The 20399-nt window shown below is 60.8% G+C and overlaps 1 protein-coding gene across 5 annotated transcripts in view; it reads left to right on the top strand.

Moving 5' to 3' along the window:
- The first annotated feature begins 329 nt into the window (after positions 1–329).
- Positions 330–20399, top strand: part of SEPTIN4 (septin 4) — a 32342-nt gene continuing 12272 nt past the window's right edge. For 2 of the 5 annotated variants that reach the window (XM_029082328.1, XM_029082326.1), the window contains exon 1: positions 18985–19061. In XM_029082328.1, the coding sequence (XP_028938161.1) occupies positions 19059–19061 (3 nt within the window). In that variant the 5' untranslated portion in view covers positions 18985–19058. Of the gene's footprint in view, positions 2338–3734; positions 3780–5212; positions 5221–18984; positions 19062–20399 lie in introns of those variants that run through there. The other 3 variants (XM_029082322.2, XM_039914474.1, XM_029082323.2) reach the window with 3 other exon arrangements.

Genomic DNA, 20399 nt, shown 5'->3' with positions numbered 1-20399 from the left:
TCCCGAGCGCTTAGAATGATGCTTTGCGCATAGTAAGCCCTCGGTAAGTACCATCGATTGATCGATGGATTAAGAATGGCGTAGTAAACCCTGTTAAAGAAAGAGGAAAAGACCCCCCGCAAAGTCACCAACCTCTTCCGGGTATTGGCCGCGATCTTTAGAAAGTCGAAAAAAGACAGGAGTTGGGGCCTCCTGCTGGGAGAGCTCTCTCCTCTGTGACATCACCCACTCGAGCGGTCGCTAAGGGAACCGATGATTTCGATTCTCTCGGCAGAACCGCCGCTCGAGGGGACAGGGAGATCGTCCCTTCCGGGTCGCCGGGGCCGGACGGGCCCCGGGGGGCGGGGCCGGGGCCCGGGCCCGAGGATTCGGACATGGGTTCCGCTCAGAAGGGTTCCGTCTACCAGATGGGTACGGTCAACCAGGCGGGGTCCAAAATGGCCGTGAGCGCTCAGCGAGCGGCTCAGGTCTCCCTCAGCCCCTCCCCGCAGAGGGGCCCCACGTTCTCCCTGAGCGCCTCATCGCAGCAGTCGGCCGAAATCTACCTCCGGGGACCCGACGCCTCCCCACCTTCTCCCCCGAGGGGACCCGACACCTCCCGGACTTCCTCTCCCCAGCGAGGATCCGTGGCCTCCCGGACGTCTTCTCCCCAGAGGGGCCTCGACGCCTCTCGAGCTACCTCTCCCCAAAGAGGACCCGACCCGGCCCCTGCCACCTGCCCTCCCCGGGGACCCTCTTGCACCCATGCGACCTCTCCCCCGAGAGACCCCGAAAGCTCGGCCCGGCGAGGGACCGACGGCCCTCCTCGGCAGAGGGCGGAACTGGCTGGCGGCCCCTCGCCCCAGCGAAGAGCCGAGTTCACCCAGAATGTGTCGTCGCACGTCAGCGGCTCATCCAGACCCGGGAAGGTGACCGTGGCGGCCGACACCCTGCTGATCGCCATGCAGCGGAGCATTAATCCGCAGAGAGAGGAGGCCCCGCGCAGGGGTTCGCTCTTCTCGGGCTCCGAAACGACCTGCAGAACCTCCTTCTCCCCGGACACCAAAGGGTCTCCCCCGAGATCGACGTCGGTCGTCAAGACAGACGTGAAGCCCGCCGAGCCCATCCGACGGACCCCCCTCCAGCCAGAGCCCGACTCGCCCTCCGGGACCTCGGCCCCACAAGGGACCAAGTGTCCCCGGAGACATCTCATCCACCCAAAGGATGAGGCGACCCAGACCGACCCTCCCCGGAGGGGCCCGGTCCCGCCGGGGACCCGACCGTCCCAGAAGGTCGCTGCGGCCCCGGACCCAGAGTCGGCCGGCCGGGACTCGGGGAGCCCGGAGGCCAAGCCTCCCCCGAGGGGCTCGGCCTGCCTAGAGGCGGAGTCGGCCTTCAGGATCTCCCTCCGCACGGAGGCCGAATTAGCCCAGCGGACCTTGGGGCGTCCGGACCCCGAAGCCGGTCACAGGGGCTACGCCTCCCCAGAGGTCAGATCCCCCTCCAGGGTGGTGGCAGGCTCCGAAGTGGAGTCCGCCCGCCGAGTCCACATCTGCCCGGATCCCGAACCCCCCCGGAAGGTCTCTCTCCACCCGGAGACCGAATCTCCCCGGAGGGTCTCCGGCCGGCTGGCGCCGGACACCTCCCGGAAGGCCGCCGTCCAGCTGGAGGCGGACGCTTTCCGGAGGGCCGCCGTCCAGCTGGAGACCGAATCTCCCCGAAGGGTCTCCATCCGGTCAGCGCCCGACGCTCCCCGGAGGGCCGCCGTCCAGCTGGAGACGGAAGCCTCCCGGAGGGCCACCGTCCAGCTGGAGATGGAAGCCCCTTGGGGGACCGTCGTCCGTCCGGAGAGCGGACCCTCCCTCGGGGGCCCACCGGCCCAGTCGGCCTTCGGCTCTTCTCCCGGCCCCGTGGGCTACCTGGAGCCCATCCCCGAATTCACTCCCAGACCGTTACCGCCGCGGGCCCTGCCCAGGTACGGCCCCGAATCCCCCTGGTGGGCCTTGCTGAACCCGGAAGCGGGCTCGCCATCCAGGAGCCGCCCGGGAGCCTCTCCCCCCAGAGCCGAGGTGGAGTTCCCCGATCCCGAGCCGGAGACCGGCACGACTCCCCCGGCGGCGGAGACGAGTCCCGCGGATCCTTTCGTGACCAGGATAGACGTGGCCTTGGATCCCCTGTGCGAGGAGCTGGCGCTCCCCAGGGAGGACCCGGCGGTCCCGCCCTCCCAGCCCAAGCGGCCCTCCGGTCTGGCAAAGCCCAGAGACGCGCTGCGGATTCCCGGCTGCCCCTCGGAAAGGATCGGACCCGTCAGAGTGGCCAGGAAGGAGAGCGTCCCCAGATTTAGCGCGTTCTTCCTGGGTACGTGGCAGAGCCCCCTTCCTCTCCCAAAGCCTCGATCTCACCTGAGCCGCCGTGGCCGCACGCACGGAGGTTGGACCGGCGGGCTGAGGAGGCGGGAGTTCCCTGGCCCACGGGAAGGCAGCTCCGGGTCCGAGCAGAGCGTCGGGGGCCCACCGGCAAGCACGGTGCTGACTGGCTGCCGTCCAAACTCACTTTGGCCTTCCCGTCTCCTCGGCGATGGGGCGCCCGGGGCCGTAACCCTTCGGTTTGGGTCGGAGTGGCCGCGGGGAGGAGATGGGCCCCTTATTAATCGTTGGCCCCTTCCCTGATAATAATAATAATGATAATAATAATCACCATGGTATGTGTTAAGCACTTACTATGTGCCGGAGACCGTACTGAGCACTCTGGTCGATACAAGGTAATTGGGATGGACACGGTCCCGACCCACTTAGGGTTCACGGTCTAATCCCCATTTTCTAGGAGAGGGAACTGAGGCCCAGCGGAGTGAACAGCAGATAAGTATCAGGGCCGGGATTAGAACCCAGGTTCTTCAGAGTCCCGGGCCCGGGCTCTATCCACCAGACCGCACGGGGCCCCGATCCAGGCCTGTGCCGCCTCCTCAGAGGTGGGAGTGTCGAGACCAGTTTCAGGCCTGGCTCTGATGACTGTCTTGTTCGGGTCCAGACAGGCCACTTCTCTGGACTTGAAGGGAAGGAGCGACCGGTGTGCGGGTCTAGAGGCCGCTGCTCCTGGAAGGCGGAGCGTGGGCGCTCTGTGAGGAGGAGGGGCAGCCAATGACTCATAATAACAGCATTTGTGCAGCACTTAGTCTTCACCGAACACTCTGCTAAGCACTGTGCGGTAGATGCAAGATAATTAGATCTGACAGGGTCCCCGTCCCACAGGGGGCTCGCCGTCCAAGTGGGAGGGAGAACGGGTATCGAGTCCCCATTTTACAGGTGGGGAGACCGAGGGACGGGGGAGTCGAAGCAACTCGCCCGAGGTCGTACAGCCCGGCAGGCAGCGGAGCGTCATTAAGAACCCAGGGCCTCTGACTCCTAACTAAGCCCGTGCTCTTTCCGCTTGACCACCCTGCCAGAAAGGGATTGGAGCCGCAAATGATCCGTGGACGGGCATGAGGAGTAAGGGAGGGCCCAGAGCCGGCGTGGACAGGAGGAGAGGGGAGACGACGCCAAGTGTCCCAGCTGAAGGAGCCTCGGAAGAATCTAATCAGATGCCGGAAGGATTCTGGTGGACCAAATTGGAGAACCATCCGACTAGTCCCGGGTTTTGCAAAGAACGAGGATGGTTATCCGTCCTTCCCGACGCAGGAGCCCAGGGTTGGGGGCCGGGGCGGGGGGGCCGGGGAAAAGGACGGTGAGAAAAATTGATTTCTTTCTTCCCTCTTTCAGATGTTTCGGAGGAGATGTACAGTAGGGTCATCTGGTGGTTGAAAGGTTTGTGTTTCTTTTCTATTTGGTCCCCGTGCCACAATTCCCCGGACTCGGAATGCCCACCGGACGACATTTATTTGGACCCCGAAGGGGCTGTTTTATTCCGAGGATGGGCGTTTAAGAATTTGAATTCGACTGTGTTTGGTGTGGGATTTGGGATCGTGGGCCTGTATTTGCTTTAGTGGTAGTTGTAACGGCAGTACTGATTAAGCACTCACTGTCTGTAGAGCACTGAGATAAGCATCGGGCGAGAATACACAGCTGGGAATGAGACTGTTCCCTAACCCTCGGGAGGCTCCCAGTTGACGAGTTTAGGGTGGGGAGAAGGGATTGGAGACAGACACCTCAGGAGTGATGAAACACTAAAACACAACCCGGGCCACGATGGATGCTCTGTCCATCGGTCTTTCTGTCCCTTTCTGAAAGAGCAGGGAGGTGTATATATATACATATATATATATATATATTTTAATGGTATTTGTTAAGGGCCTGCTATTAGCAGGCACCATACTAAGCGCTGGAGTAGGAGGAAGCTAATCAGGTCGGACACAGTCCCCGTCCCACACGGGGCTAAATTCCCATTTTCCAAATGAGGGAACAGAGGCCCAGAGAAGTGAAGCGACTCGCCCGAGGTCACCCAGCGGAAGAGTGGCAGAGTCAGGATTAGGACTGTCAGGTCTGTGATCATTCCACTAAGGCCACGCTGCTCCTCAAGGATCGAATCCATCCCGAGCCCGCTGCAGCCGGGGCGGCTTGGACCCCTAGCTTGGGAGGGCTGGATGGAGCGGCCTCGGCTTCTCCCCGCTTCCGTTCCAGCTAGGCCGCGCGTACCCGACCGGTTCTTTGAGTCCAGGAGGGGCCTTTCGTAATAGAGCTGCGTCGCCGCCGAAGCCGGGCTAGCCGACACCGAACGCCTTCTTGCCCCTAAGGAGGAAAGCATCGTGTAAGTTGAAGCTCAGAGTGAGAGGAGGCCAGAGATTTCCAACTCGAGGCCAAACCCAGCCGAAAATCAGAGGAGAGACTCTTAGGAGATTATTTATTCGTTCCTTCGTTCATGTATTTCTCCATTTACATTAATGTCCGTCTCCCCTTCTTGACCGTAAGCTTGTTGGGGGCAGCGAAGGCGTCTCCCAACCCTGTTACATTGTAGTTCCCCAAGCCCTTAGCTCAGTGCTCTGCACATAGTGAGCGCTGAGTAGGTACCGCTGATGGATCAATTGATTAAGAAATACCAGGGCGAGGTCTGCCCTGCCTCACAGAGTCGGAAAAGCTACCCCAGAGCCAAATGGACCATTAGAGGTGACGTTGCTCTGGGGGCTGGGCGGGTCCAAAGCGGGCATCTCTAATCAATCGTCATCTTTTTCTGCCCCCTTGTGCCTGACTGTGAATTCCACGTGCCGCCTCTCGGGAACTGCTCGCCTTCCGAACTTCAACAGATGAAGAGGTAGGAGATTCTCCGAAAAGCTCTTTCTCGCCCTTTTTCCCTGCTCCCCCCGCCTTGGCCCTTCGCTCGGGTTAAAGCTAGCCTCCCCCTGGGCTCGGAGGGCGGTTGTAAAGGGGCCAGAAGCACCTCGCAGATTCCGAGAGAGAGGAACGGGGAGCACGGCGGGGGCTCAGAGGTGCTCTGTTCGGCAGGGGATAGCTGGGGCGAAAGGAAGCGTTCTCCTCTCGTCTCTGTCGTGGCGGGCTCGTTGCGGAAGCCGTCCCAGACACTTAGGCGGGTCAGTCCTCGAGCTCGGGGAACCGACAAAAGGAGGTCGCTCTCCCCAATCCACGTTAAGTAGTTCTGAGCCTTGAGCCTTCTGCCGCTCTGACGGTAAGCCCCTCGTGGGCAGGGAACACGTCTGCCTGCCCAAGTGTATCGTTCTAGCCCCAGCGCCTGCTACGGTGCTCGGCACACACTAGGCGCTCGGTAAACACCGCCGATTGATTGGCAAGGGGGCTCGGTAGGTTTCTGCCGGGGCAGGATGAGGAACCAGAAATAGGTGGTTGAGAGATAATAATATTGGCATTTGTTAAGCGCTTACTGTGTGCCAGGCACTGTACTGAGTGATGGGGTAGGTGCAAGGTGATCGGGTTGGGCACCGTCCCTGTCCCACGTGGGACTCCCGGACTTCATCCCCATTATCGAGATGAGGTAACCGAGGCCCAGAGAAGTGAAGTGACTTGCCTGAAGTCACGCAGCAGACGAGTGGCAGAGCCGGGATTAGAACCCACATCCCTCCGACTCCCAGGCCCGGGCTCTCGTCTGCTGAGCCACACCGAGAGATCTTTGGATGCAGGGGTCGGGTGGGGAAGCGGGGAAGGAAGAAGTCCAGTTTCGACCCAAGCAAGTGGGGTTGGGTCAGAAATGGTCTCTTGCGGGGCAGAACCTGGGCTGTGGCCTCCCAGGATCCAGCTTATCCCAGAGCTGGGGCCATCACGGGCTCCTTGGGTAGGGGAGAAGGGAAGAGGGAGGACCAGGTGAGAGTTGTGCGGGGGCTCGGGGAAGTAGGTTTAGGTGTCTTGGTTTGGGGGGGTCCCACCAAGATATCTCGACGTCGGTCCGGCCCCCCGCCTCAAAGACTTGGAAGAGTACGCCGAAACAGGATTGGTAGACGTAGTCCCCGCCCGCAAGAAGTTTACAGCCTAGAGGGGGAGATAGACGATAGAAATAAATAAATTACGGATGTGGACGTTAAGTGCTGTAGAGCTGAGGGTGGAATGAATGAAGGGAGCAAAACCAAGAGCAGGGGTGAGGCAGGAGGGAGGGGGAGAAGAGGAAATGAGGGCTTAGGAGGGAAAGGCCTGTTGGAGGACAGGTGCTTTTCACTAAGGCTTTTCAAAGCGGGGAGGGTGATGGTCCGTCAGCTCTGAAGGGGGAAGGAATTCCGGGCCAGAGGCGGGACGTGGGCGAGGGGACCGGCGGCGAGATGGATGGGGATCGAGGTACAGCCAGCGGGCTGGCATTAGAGAAGCAGTGTGGCTCAGTGGAAAGAGCCCGGGCTTGGGAGTCAGAGGTCGTGGGTTCTAATCCTGGCTCTGCCAATTGTCTGCTGTGTGGCCTTGGGCAAGTCACTTAACTTCTCTGTGCCTCATTTACCTCATCTGTAAAAATGGGGATTAAAAAAATGTGAGCCCCACGTGGGACAATCTGATGACCCTGTATCTACCCCAGCGCTTAGAACAGTGCTCTGCATATAGTAAGCGCTTAACAAATACCATTATTAGAGAAGCAGCGTGGCTCAGTGGAAAGAGCCCGGGCTTGGGAGTCAGAGGTCATGGGTTCGAATCCCAGATCTGCCACTTGTCAGCTGTGTGACTGTGGGCAAGTCACTTAACTTCTCTGTGCCTCAGTTAGCTCATCTGCAAAATGTGGAGGAAGACCGGGAGCCTCACGTGGGACAACCTGATTCCCCTGTGTCTACCCCGGCGCTTAGAACAGTGCTCTGCACATAGTAAGCGCTTAACACATACCAATATTATTATTATTATTATTATCATCATCATCTCCCCGGCCCGGCCAGTTCCTGCCGAATCGGGACGGCAGAGTAGGCCCCCTTCCGAGGATAAGGACACTGCGAAGCTGCGGGCAGCAGCCGCGCCTTCCGGGTACAGGAAAGGGTAGCACTTCCCCCCACCCTGCCTCCTCAAAGTCTCTTTTCCTGCCTTCCCTGAATGGGGTCATCAGAGCTCTCTCCCCCCCTTAGGGGAAAGGCCTTTTGGGGGTTGTGGAGGAGGCTGGGTTTCCCCTACCTCTATGTCCCTTCCCCTCTGACTCTCTCAAATGCTCTCAATCCCCGCGTGTGGGCCAGGCTGCTGGGTTTCTGGTCACGACGCCGGGCGGGCCAATGAAAACCGGAGCCTCCGAGCTCTATTTCAGGGGCCGGACTGAAGGCGGCCAGCAGCCGGGGGAGCCGCCTGTTCGGGATCGTTCTCGTCCACCACTCCCCCTGCGGCAGGATGCAGCGCTAAAGCTCCTCATCCGGGCCAGCCTCGGGCCCAGCTGTTGCCCAGGGCTGCCGTCGTCGCGGCCATTAACCCTCTCCCGGGCCACGCGCACCTCCCGCCGGTCCGAAGGAGCCCGGGAGCCATCTCCTCCCCCGGCCGGCTCTGCCCACGGACGAGGAGGAGGAACGGCCTCATGGGGTCCCGGGCGGGTAGCGGCGCGGCCCGGCGGGAGGAGCGCCGGCCTGGGAGTCGGATCGAAGCTGGTCTCGCCCGCTTGCCCGCTGTGGATTACCCGGGGCAAGTCACTCAGCTTCTCGGTTTCCTCGTCTGTAAAATGGGGGTGCAGCGCCCGTTCTCTCTCCTACTTAGGCTGCCAGCCCCCCGTGGGACAGGGACGGTGCCGACCCGATCATCTCGTACCCGCCCCGGTGCTCAGTCCGGTCCGCGGCACCTAGTAAGTGCCTGAGAGAGCCCTGATTTTTACCGGACGGGGACTGAAAGTTTATATTTACTTCCTGAGTGAGCAGGCAAGGAGTTTACTATCTAAATAAACGACCGGGTGCACCGGCAGCCTTTCGGCATCTCTTATATTCCTCGTTGGTAGTATTTATCGAGCGCTTCCGGCGTGCAGAGCACTGTGCTGAGCGCTTGGGAGGGTACGATCCAACAGAGTGGGCAGACACGTTCCACGGCGAGCTTGGTGGGAGTCCCCACCCCCTTCTCTTCCCCAATCCAGGGGACCAAAAGGAGAGAATTTCAGGCGGCTTTTAGACTTAGGGTTGATTCTTGGAGAGAGAACTTGTGTTAGGGCAAGTACGGTAAGAAAGAGATTGAGGACTGGAGGGCAGAGGGGAAGAGATGACTCGGAGATGGAGAATAAGAGATGGAGGGATAGGAGCATGGGGAGGAGGAGAGGTGGGACCAAGAGACCAGGGGGACAGGGAAACTATTAGTAGTCGAAATAGTACCAGCAGTCTCTATTGAGCATCCACTTGATAGCGAAATGATAGATCCGTGCTCTGTCCACAAGGAGCTTACCCTCTTCACGGAGAGACGAGCTGAAAAATAAACTTATTAAAAGGACCCAGGAGGGAGATCGGAATTAGCGGATGCAGCTAATGAGGTATGTCCGGCTGGGTTCCTCGCAGGGAGGAGCCCCGCCTGGAACCCCAAAATATCATCGTCGGTGGTATTCGCCGAGCGCATACCGTGTGCGGAGTGCCGCGCCGAGCGCGTGGGAGAGTCCAATGCGATAAGTTCCCTGCCCAGAGTAACCCGAAGGAACATTTTCGAGGAAATCATTGAGCAGGATAAAACGCAACAGAGTCGGTGGACACATTCCCGGCCTGAAATGTCCCGAAGGGAGAAAGGGGCAGGGTAAAAGAGCAGCGGGGCCATCTGTGGCCCCTGGAGGCATTGGAGCCTCCCAAGAGGCCGCGCGGGCGGGCTATATGCGTCCTGCCAGAGCCCCCCGCCGACCCCCGCCAGGGGAAGACCCAGAAAACGCATCCGGCTCCCACTTTCCCGCCCTGTGGATCCTTCCCTCGCCTCCCCGAGCCAGCAACCGCCCCGTCCGTCTCTCGTCGTTGGCTCGAACCTAAGGCCGGGGAGAGGTGGGGTTAATCGTTCCCCGCATTCCGGATATGACATTTTTGGCCGAGCTCGCCGTGGTCCTCCACCCCCCCATTCCCGCTTGGCTCGTTTTGTTTTGGTTTAGGAAGTCAAGAGCCTTGGCAGCGGGACAGCTCCTTCCCAAAATAACTCTTATCCCGTCCCAGCGATTACCGCTCCGCAGCGCCGTCCGCTTCCCAGGAGCTGGGAGGAGACGGCTCCCGCGGATCGGGTCGGGGAATTCCGTGTCTGGGACCGGGCCGTCTCCGTGGAGGTGCCAGACGGGGATGAGGGATGAGGTCCTCCCTCTCTCAGCCGTCCTCTCTGGGTGCCCAACCCCACCCCGCATGGTGCTCAGATGAGGTAACTGAGACCCAGAGAGGCAAAGTGACTTGCCCCAGGTCACCCAGCGGGCAAGCGACGGAGCCGGGAGCAGAACCCAGGTCCTTCTGACTCCCGGGCCCGGGCTCTACCCACCAAGTTGCACTGCTTCTCACTGGACCCCCGCTGCCTCCTCTTAAACACCGGTGGCGAGTCTCTTAACTCCTCTGGGCCTCAGTTGCTTCATGTGGAAAATGGGGATTAAAACCGGGAGCCCCACGGGGGACGTGGACCGTGTCCAAGCCTGATTAGTGTGGCTCTCCCCCAGTGCTTAGTACAGCGCTTGGCACATAGTCAGCACTTAACAAATACCATTAAAAAAACCCAGCTTTTTCTTTTCCCCTGCTGAGCCAAAGCAGTGGCCGGCAGGCTCCCCCTTGGGGGGGGTACTCTTCTGGCCCACCCTCTCCCCTCTCATTCACGGAAGAGGCGTCCCCAGAGGCCCCCCTCCCCTCCCGCCCCGGGTCCCCTCGGCCAAACATCGATCCCTCTGGCCGCCCCGAGTGGGAAGAGAGAGCACGGACGAGCCCGCCACCCCCGGTCCCGGCCGTCCCCAGACTGAGAAGCTGTGTGCCGGACTCTACCCAGACCAAGTGAAACAGTCTTGCTCACTCGGAGACCCAATTGGCAGCGGCTCAATGGGAGAGTCTCGGCTGGGCCCCGTCCGGTCAGCCCCGCCCGCCTTCTCCAGGGTCCGGGGGACTGGGTCGGACACGGTTTCCCGGAGCGGGGCCTCCTTTTTTTCGGATGGATGCATGCATCTATGGATACGTGCACTCATGCCTGGGCGGGTTGGTGGGTGCCTGGATAATAATAATAATAATGATAATGACGGTATTTGTTAAGCGCTTACTATGTGCCGAGCACTGTTCTGAGGATGGCTGGGTGGGTGGGCTACCTTTCCGAGGAGCTCTGACCCCTCCGGCCCCCTTCCCAGAAGGCGGCCCCTGGCTGCCAGCAGAAGGGACAGTCGCTCCACTGTTTCACGTGTCGACCTCGGGTGAACCCCCAACGCCCAAGTGCCGGATTGCAGGGAGCCAGAGGGGATGGCTCGCAGCAACAGATCTGACGCCAACCTAGGTCCAGCGGGGCTCGGGTGACTCTGCTCTCTGACCTGAACGCGTGTCCTTAATAATTAATAATTGTGATATTTGCTCGTCGCTTGCTGAGGGTGAGAGGAGGGGACAATCAATCAGTCGGTGGAATTTCTTGAGCACATGTTATGCGCGGAGCCTTGTACTAAGCGCTCGGGAGAGTGCGATTTAGTGGACACATTCCCTGCCCTCAGCGAGCTTATGGTCCAGAGGGACAGTCAGCTGAAACGGGTTCCCCGAGAGCAGCGAGTGGGTTCAGCCCGACATCGCTGGGTTTCCAAAAGATCGTCACCTCGGCGGCGCCCAAACCCCACTTCCGCTCCTTGCCTCTTAACGGGGAGAGCCCAGGGCTGGCAAAAAGAGCTCCGGCACGGGCAGCGCGGCCCCAGACGGTGGAATGGCGGAAGTAGCGGGGCCTAGTGGATAGCGCGTGGGCCTGCGAGTCGGAAAGACCCGGGTTCTAATCCCAGCCCCGCCACTCGTCTGCAGGGTGACTGTGGGCAAGTCACTTTGCTTTTCTGTGCCTCAGTTCCTTCATCTGTATAAGACTGTGAGCCCCGTGTGAGGCGGGGATTCTGGCCACCCTGACTAGTTTGTATCTAAGGGGGAGGAGGAGGAGGGCGACCTCCCCACTCCGGCCCCAGGCTCTCCTGACCCAGGGGCAGCTTTCCTCCATGCTGGGAGGAGGAAGGGCGGGGAGGTGGGTGGATCTCGGGCCCGGGCATCCGGCCCAGGGGGAGCGGTGATGACTCTGGAGAGGAGCGGGGAAGCAGGCTCCCGCGGTCTGTCTAGAGAGGGTCCCGTCCCCTGCTCACCGGGAGGATCAAAATCAACCCTAAGCGGCCTTAGGAAAGGACATGTTTGCTTGCCGTGGGCCGGCTGGATGTCGCCCGCTTAGCCCCGGTGTGGTGGACGCTTTTGAGAAAGCTGGTCGGTGGTTCTCTTTGGGGGCTTATCATCTTCCGGTGGCCAGAGAGTGGTAGGGTTGGAATCCTCCGGGCTCACCAAGTGGCTATCTGCTATCTCCTCCGGGTGGTCAGTTGGCGTCAGAGGCGGGCTCGAGGGTCTGGCGTTAATTCCGTTGCCTCTGTCCCTTCGTTTGTGCCTTGGAGAGGCCAGTGTGGCCTAGGGGTAGAGGACGGGCCTGGGAATCAGGAAGACCTGGCTTCTCATTCCAGCTCCGCCACTTGTCCGATGTGGGACCCTGGGCAAGTGCTTTCACTTCTGTGGGCCTCAGTGACCTCGTCTGTGAAATGGGAATTCAGTGCCTGGTCTCCCTCCCACCAAGACTGTGAGTCCCACGTGTGACGGGGTCGGATCTGATCTTCATTAAAAATAAAAATCGTGGGACTGGTAGTGGTTAAACCTAACCTTCCTTCTCCTCCCGCTTTCCCTGCCGGCCACCCGACCTCGCCCTACCGCACAGCTCAGCGAATCCAGGCCTCTCCCCCGGGCCCAGGTCGCGGGGCAGAGAGCTGTCCGTTTCTTCCTTAAAAACCCTACCTTTTTTACGTTTATCACGACAACCGCGGTCTGGACGGTATCCAGCTAGGATTTTGGCCTAAAAGCTGTTATTTTCAGGTTGGGTCCGGCCGTCACCAGCCGGGACATCATTTTAGATGTCCTAAAATATCGTCCTATCTGTGTTCAAGCCAAATTCCCCAAGATGTATTGAGATCACGCAAAAGACATGGGAGAGTTCCTATTTAAGATTCAAAAATATCAGCCCCACGTATTTCGCAGTGAGCTGGTGAGAAGGGGGAGTGAGACGGGGAGCTCCTAAAAAATCTTTCAACTGCCAAGAGCAGGCAGAAGGAAGTTCTAGCAGGCAAAGCGGTGTGGCCTAGTGGAGCGAGAGCCTGGACCTGGGAGTAGTCAGAAGCCCCGGGTTCTAATCCCAACTCTGCCGTTTCGGTGCTGGGTGACCTCGAGCAAGTGATTTCAGTTCTCCGTACCTCGGTTTCCACATCTTTTAAATGGGGCTTCAATACCCGTGGTCCATCATCCTTAGACTGTGAGGCCCAGGTGGGACGGGGACCGCGTCTGACTGGATTAGCTTGTATCTGCCTCGATCGATCTGTCAATCATCGGTGGAATCTGTTGAGCGCTCACCGTGCGCGATAAATGCCTGGGAGAGTATGCTCCAGCAGAGTTGGTAGACATGTTCCCTGCCCACAAGGAGCTGGCAGTCTAATAATAATAATAATAATAATAATGATGTTGGTATTTGTTAAGCGCTTACTACGTGCAGAGCACTGTTCTAAGCGCTGGGGTAGATACAGGGGAATGAGGTTGTCCCACATGAGGCTCACAGTCTTCATCCCCATTTTACAGATGAGGGAACTGAGGCACAGAGAAAGGAGCTTACGGTCTACCCTAGAGCTTCGTACAGTGCGCCCCAAAGTAGAGTACCCCATAGTAAGCGGTTCACAAAGATCATTACGAATGAAGAAAAAACTGTGGCCATCTGATCCCGTCCCATCCCCGTCGGTCTCAGCTAGTTGAGAGGGCCAGATTGAAACCTAGGGGAGCCTCTGGAGGCAGCAGTGGCGGGAAGGGACGGGAAGGGACGCGGGGGGGGCGGGGGCCAGGAAGCTGTAGCCCCTCGTCCCCAAGGAGGGTTTTCCTCCGCCCCTGCTGGCTCCCAGCAAAGAGCCTGAGAGAGCTGAGCTAGGACCCCCAGGGTGTGGACCCCCCCAAAGAAAAGTGAGCGTGAGGGTTGGGGGGGAGGTTCTGAGTACCCCGAGGGGTCGCCCTGCCTGGCTGACAGCGCTCGCCTCCCCCCCCCCCCGACCCCGACACACACACACACAAACACACACACACACACACCCGCCCCCCAAGGACTGCGGCAGCTGGAGCCATAAGGCTTCTTGAAGCCCGACCCCAGGCCAGGTCTCCGGCCGGCCCGCCGGCCTGCCTGCCTGCCAGGACAACTGCCTCCGTCCCCTGGATTTCCTGCCGGGACAACTCCAGCTGTCCCCAGGTCTGCCCGCCGGGACCGCCCACCGCAGCCTCTCCTGCAATGTGCAGCTCTCTCTGCCTCCATTGATTTCGTTTCTTCTCCAGGCCAGCCCTCCCGGGCACTTTGACAAATGTTTTCTAGTAAGAGGAGCTTACTTTTTCTAAGGCCAGCATTTCCAGTGATCTCCCTGGTAATTCTGCCTCTCGGGGGAGTCGGGGGTTTCCCTTCTCCCCACCCGCCATCTCAGGGAAACCGAGGAACGGAAACGTAAAGTGACTTCCGTAAGGACGATCGGCCAGCGTCGGTGACGGCGCCCATCTTCTGACCGACCTGGGCATCTGGGTGGAATTCATTGAGCCTACACTGTGTGCCGAGATCGTGTTAAGTGTCGGGAGGGGTTCGGGATGATCGATCGCTGACCCTGTCCCACAAGGGACTCACCATCTGAGAGGGAGGGAGAGCCGGTATTATAATGATAATAATAATTGTGGTATTTCTTAGGAGCTTACTACATGCCGAGCACCGTACTAACTGCTGGAGTAGATACAAGATCATCAGATCCCATAGGGGGCAGGGGTGGGGGATGGGCCTCGCAATCTAACTAGGAGGGAGAACAGGTCCCAAATCTCCATTTTGCTTCTCTGTGGCTCAGTTCCCTCATATGCAGAGTGACTCACCCAAGGTCAGAGAGGAGGTAAACGGTGGCGCTGGGATTAGAACTCAGGTCCACTGACTCCCAGACCGGCGCGCTTATCCTCATTTTACCAATTAAGAAATCGAGGCCCAGAGAGGTTAAGTGACTCGTCCAAGGTCACACAGCGGGCAAGAGGCAGCGGCACGGCCTAACGGGGAGAGCACGGGCCTGGGAGTCAGAAGGACCCGGGCTCTAATCCTGGCTCCACCGCTTGTCTGCCGGGTGACCTTGGACAGGTCACCTCACTTTCTCTGGGCCTCAGTTCCTCATCCGTAAAATGGGAATTAAGATCGTGAGCCCCAGGTGGGACAGGGACTGTGTCCAACCCACTCTAGCACTCGGTACTTACCAGCAGCTGGGATTCACGGAGCCTGGAGAGGGGCCCGGTCTCGCGTCTGGACGCAGCTCACTTGACGATCGATCGATCAGTTGTATTAATTGGATGCCTACTGTGACCACTCGGGAGAGTACAACACAACAGTATAACAGACGCAATCCCCGCCCGCAACGCGAGGGCCGACTTCGCCGAAGTACTTTCTAATAACGGCTCCTGAGTGTGGCGGACTGTACCGGGAAATACGACCGGAGCCCGAGACCCAGCCCCTGCCCAGGAAGAGCTTACAATGTAATGAGGGAGACAGACGTAAAAATATTCGCAAGCGGTAGAAGCGGTCAGTTCGTTGGACATTATAAGTAGCCTACGTGAAGATGGGTCAAGGTTATCAAGGAGTAGGCTCTGACCCGATCATCCTGGATCTCTCCCGGCACTTAGTGCTCGACGCACAGTCAGCACCGAAACAATACCGCAGTTGTGATTCTGAAGTGCTAGAGGTGACTGCCGGGGTGGTGGTGGGCTTTAGTCAAATGACTGGCTGGTGGAGTTTTCGGGGGGATTCCGAAGGCTGGGAGGATATCTGTTGCCTAATTGTACATTCCAAGCACTTAGTACAGTGCTCTGCGCATAGTAAGCGCTCAATAAATACTATCGAATGAATGAATGGGCAGGGGGAGGGAGGACCAGGCCGGGGATGGGCGGGGGAGAGGGGCCGAGGCGAGCCAGATCCAGACTGAGGAGACGGGCTTGGGAGGAGCAGAGAGTGTGAGCGGGGGCACGGGGAGGGAGGAGAGCCGATGTGTAAAACAGAAAACGGGCTGAAACCTGTGGACTTGATCTGGGCGACTAGGCGGGGCTGGGGGAGGTTTCCGGTCTTTCCCCGCAGCGTGGCCTGACGGCAAGAACCCCAGCCCAGGGGTCAGAGGTCCTGGGTCCCGACCCCGGCTCCTCCGCTTGCCTGCCGGGTGACCCCGGGCCAGTCGCTTGGCTTCTCAGTTTCCTCATCTGTAAAACGGAGATTCAATTCCTGCCGTCCTTCCTACTGAGGCCCATGCAGGACCGGGGATTGTGTCCATTGTGATTGCACTGCATGTATCCCGGCGCTCAGTAGAGCGTTTTTCAGTATTACGATTATCGAGCACTCAGACTGAATCTCGGCCCATATTTTAAGAGCTCCGGGGGCCACCCTCGTGTCCCCTCTGTGCAGTAGAGGCCGAGAAGAGGCCTGCCTGGTCTGAGCTGCGAGAATCCCGGAACCGGAGTGGTCCGGGTCAGTGGAGGCCCAAGGGGGCCAGGCCTTAGGCCTCCCTCCCAAAGGGCATCATGCCTTCTGCTTGAACTTTCTGCCCGTGGGACCGTGTCCCGATGGGTTACCGGGGGACCTGTAGGCCCAGCAGCCCTCTCAGACCAATCTGCCTGGACAGAAGTGGCCAGCTTGGGTACCAGGGGAGATGACTGGGGGTGCAGGGGAGGCCGTTCTCTTGGGCCCAGTCGAACAATCAGTCAGTCAACCGGTGGTATTTATCGGGCGCCTCCCTGTGTACACAGCACTGTACTTAGCGCTTGGGTGAGGGCGGTAGAACAGAATTGGTAGACACGTTTCCCGCCCCACACCGGGTTTACGCTCCAGAAGGGCTGGCCAGGTACCGCTCTGGCCAAAGGCCAGCCAGGCCCCACCCTATGACCCACAGCCCCGGTGGCCACCGGCTCCGCCCCCACAGAGCAACAAGGCTCCCGGCCCCTGGGGGGGGGGTGCCGATAAAAGAGCGCCCCCGTCAGATAATGATGATATTGGTGGCATTTGTTAAGTGCTTACCGTGTGCCAGGCACCGTATTAAGCGCTGAGGTGGAGACAGGCAAATCGGGTTGGACACAGTTCCTGACCCATGTGGGGCTCACGGTCTCCATCCCCATTTTACGGGTGAGGAAACTGAGGACCAGTGAGGTGGCTTGCCCAAGGTCACACAGCAGGCAAGTGGCAGAGCAGGGATTAGAATCCACGACCTTCTGAGTCCCAGGCTCGTGCTGTAGCCACTGGGCCACACTGCTTCTCACCTGGGAGCTTTCTGCGAGGGGGCCCAGGCCTTTTCCGCCCCTTTGGGAAGGGGCACCGGGCACCACCGAGCTTTATTTCTCGCCTCCTCCGCCCCTCCGTCCCTCCCTCCAGCCTGATCCCTGGGACCTGCCCTTCCCCGGCCGCTGACGCTCTCATCCCTTAGGCCTTTAATGCGTTTAAAGCCAGGGTGGCCGCTGCAGCCACTCCGTCCCGTCCCCTCTCCGAGGCCCCGGGCCCTGGGGTCTCCCTCGCCGGCGATAGGAGTGCCGCGTTCCCGGGCCCGATGGGACGGTCCCTCCGGACGGCCCGTCCCTCCCCTCGCCGGCCAAGGAGGCGGGGTGGTCCAATGAGCGGTGGCCGGCCCCCGGGGCCCTCCGAGCTCCACGGGGCCCCGGGGGGGTGACGCGGGGGATCCGGACGGCGTGAGAGGCCAATCCTCAGTAATCCCAGGCCCTGCGGGATCCATCTTCCGCGGACAGGAGAGCGGCAGGGGACCTCTCCCACCGCCCCCCTGCTCCCCACCCTCAACCTCCACCTCTGGCTTCCCTTCCTGCAAAATCCTGGCATGGCAGGCTCCCCTTGCCCACTCTTTGATCTAAGACTCGCCTATCCGATCTTATAATAATAATAATAATAATGATGATGGTATTTGTTAAGCGCTTACTCTGTGCCAAGTACTGTGGTAGATACAAGGTAATGAGGTTGTCCCGCGTGGGACTCACAGTCAATCCTCATTTGAGATTCACCTCCTCCAAGAGGCCTTCCCAGACTGAATTTCCCCTTTTCCCTCTGCTCCCTCTGCTGCCCCTCTACCCCGCCTTCACCTCCCCTCAGCTAAGCATCCCCTTCCCCCCCTTCCCCTCTGCTCCTCCCCCTCTCCCTTCCCCTCCCTTCAGCACTGTGCTCGTCCGCTCATCTGTATATATTTTTATTACCCTATTTATTTTGTTAATGAGATGTACATCCCCTTGATTCTATTTAGCGCTATTGTTTTAATGAGCTGTACATCCCCTCGATTCTATTTATTGCTATTGTTTTCGTCCGTCTCCCCCGATTAGACCGTAAGCCCGTCAGTGGGCAGGGACTGTCTCTATCTGTTGCCGATTTGTACATTCCAAGCGCTTAGTACAGTGCTCCGCTCATAGTAAGCGCTCGATAAATACTACTGAATGAACGACAGAGGAGGTCACTGAAGGACAGAGAAGTTAAGCGGTTTGCCCAAGATCACACAGCAGACGAACGGCGGAGCGGGGACGCGAGCCCGACTCCCCAGCCCGGGCCCTCGCCACTGAGCCACGCTGCTCTAAAGCGTGTAAAGCGTGTAAAGATTAATTTACAATCTATCAATCAATAAATCAATCAATCGGGATGGATCGGGGCTTCCTCCCAGCCTCTACGGCGGGATGGGGGAGGAGAGGCGGGGGCCGGGGGAAGCGGTCTGTGTTTCCAGGTGGAAGGGGAGCAGGATGGAAGGGGAGCGGGACCAGGCCCAAATCCTCCCAAAGAGGGACACGGATCTTCGGTGTCCCGTCCTCTTCTCCTCCGGCCCCGGCCCCCGCCCCCCTCTGCTCTCCGGCCTCTGCCCTTGACCTCTGACCCCTCCGATCGATCCAACCATCAGCGGTGTTTGTGGCGGGCTCGCCGAGTGCGGGGACGCTGTGCCGAGCGCTTGGGAAAGTACCAACGGAGCGGTTGTGGGTTCTAATCCCGGCCCCGCCCCTTATCGGCTGTGTGACTCTGGGCAAGTCGCTTGACTTCTCCGGGCCTCGGAGACCTCGTCTGTCGAGCGGGGATGAAGAGCGGGAACCCCTCGGGGGACCACCCGATCACCTCCTATCTCCTCAGCGCTCAGGACGGCGCTTGGCACCTAGTCGGCGCTTAACGAATGCTCTCGTGGTGATGATGATGATTATGAGTTGCCCACTAGGAGCTGACAGCCGGAGGGGGAGGCAGCCGCCTGGCCGGGGATGTCGTATCGTCCTCTCCCGAGAGGTCAGCCCAGTGCTCCGCACACAGTCTGCGCTCACTGACCGCCACTGAGTGAGGAGGGGTGGGGGTGCGGAGGGGGAGCCGCCCCGGCCCCGCCCCGGGCCCGCCCCCCCGCCCCCCCCCCACCCCCCCGGCAGCCGGCCCGCAGTCCGGGCCCGCGGGGAGCGACGAGGGGACGGAGCCCCGGGAGGAGCGGCCGCAGGGTCCGGCCCGGCCCGGCCCGCAGCCATGGTAAGCGGGGCCGGACAGGACCGGACCGGACCGGACCGCCCTGCCCTCCCCTCCCTCGGCCCGCGGCCCCGGGGACCGGGAGGGATCGGGAGGGAGGGGAGGGAGGAGAGGGCCCCCCCGCCCCGGGCTGACCTGACCTCACCCGGCCGGAGCCCTCGGGGGCAGGATGGCCGGGCCCGGCCGGAGCCCCGGTCTGGGGGCCGGGGGGCCGGGGGGCCGGGGGTGGGGGCGGTCCTGCGTGCGGCCAGCTGGAGCCCCGCGCGGGCCAAAGGGGGCAGCCGATGGGGAGGGGGCGGCGGGGGGCCTCGGAGGCGCGGGGAGGCCGGGGACGGGGCCTCTTGGCCGCTTGGCAGAGGCTGACCCCTTCCCGGCACGGGACTGCCGGCCCGGACGGACGGACGGACGGACGGACGGACGGATGGCCGGCCGGCCGGATGGTCGCTCCCCCGGCCCCCTGTTGTCCCGGCCAGCGGCCTGCGAAAACAGCACCGCTGAGCCGGGGCCGGACCGGGCCGGGCAGTGCGCGCACACAGACACACACACGCACGATCTCTCTCTCAATCTGTCTCTCTGCAACCTAGGCTCCTCACAGAAACACAGCGTCACCCGCTCCCCGACCTCCGTGAAGGGGAGCCCGTGTGCACGCCCCCTTAGATCGCACGTTGCCCAGGGAGAAACCCCCTCCTGGGCCCGAGTCCCCTGCCCCTTCACTTTAGCCCCCTCCCGGACCCCCAGGCCCCACCCTCTGTCCCCCCCGCGTGGGCACCCTATGAGAGGAAAAGGCCCTCCCGGACACCTGGGGGGTCCCCCAGATATCTCCTGGCTGGGCTAGCCTTGGCTGGAAGCCAGCCCAGCCTGCTGCTGCTGCTGCTGGCACGGCCTCGATCCCCTGGCTTCTCCTCTAGGGCCAGAAGGGCATCGAGCCAATACCGCCTCCCCCCCCCCCCATTCCCCGATTCCCAGTCGATCGGTGCTTAGCCAACAGGAGACCGGGAGGATCGTCTTCGGCTGAGGGCCCGTGATGCTGCCCGGAGCCTCCCTCCCCACCTGCCGGGCATCCTCCGGGCACCACCACCCCCGGCCCCTAAAGGCCCGCCCGGCGCACAGTGCGGTAGAAACTGGAAGCCCATCCTGGGCTGTGGGCCGGGGGCCTCCATCCGTCGGATCGGATCGAGGGCCCCCCGGGTCTGAAAGGCAGCCTTCCCCGGGATCGGGCCGCGGTCCGCTTTCAAGCTGCGTCCGGGCCGCGGCCCAGGGCCTCGTCCGGAAGCTTCCGCCGACCCCGTGATTGTCCCCCGCTGGCGGCCGTGTGGGGTCTGGCCGGGGCAGAGCGGTGCC

Source organism: Ornithorhynchus anatinus, chromosome 17 (genome assembly GCF_004115215.2).
Source record: "Ornithorhynchus anatinus isolate Pmale09 chromosome 17, mOrnAna1.pri.v4, whole genome shotgun sequence".
In the NCBI taxonomy this organism is placed as follows: domain Eukaryota; kingdom Metazoa; phylum Chordata; class Mammalia; order Monotremata; family Ornithorhynchidae; genus Ornithorhynchus; species Ornithorhynchus anatinus.
This window is presented reverse-complemented; position numbering and strand designations above follow the sequence as displayed.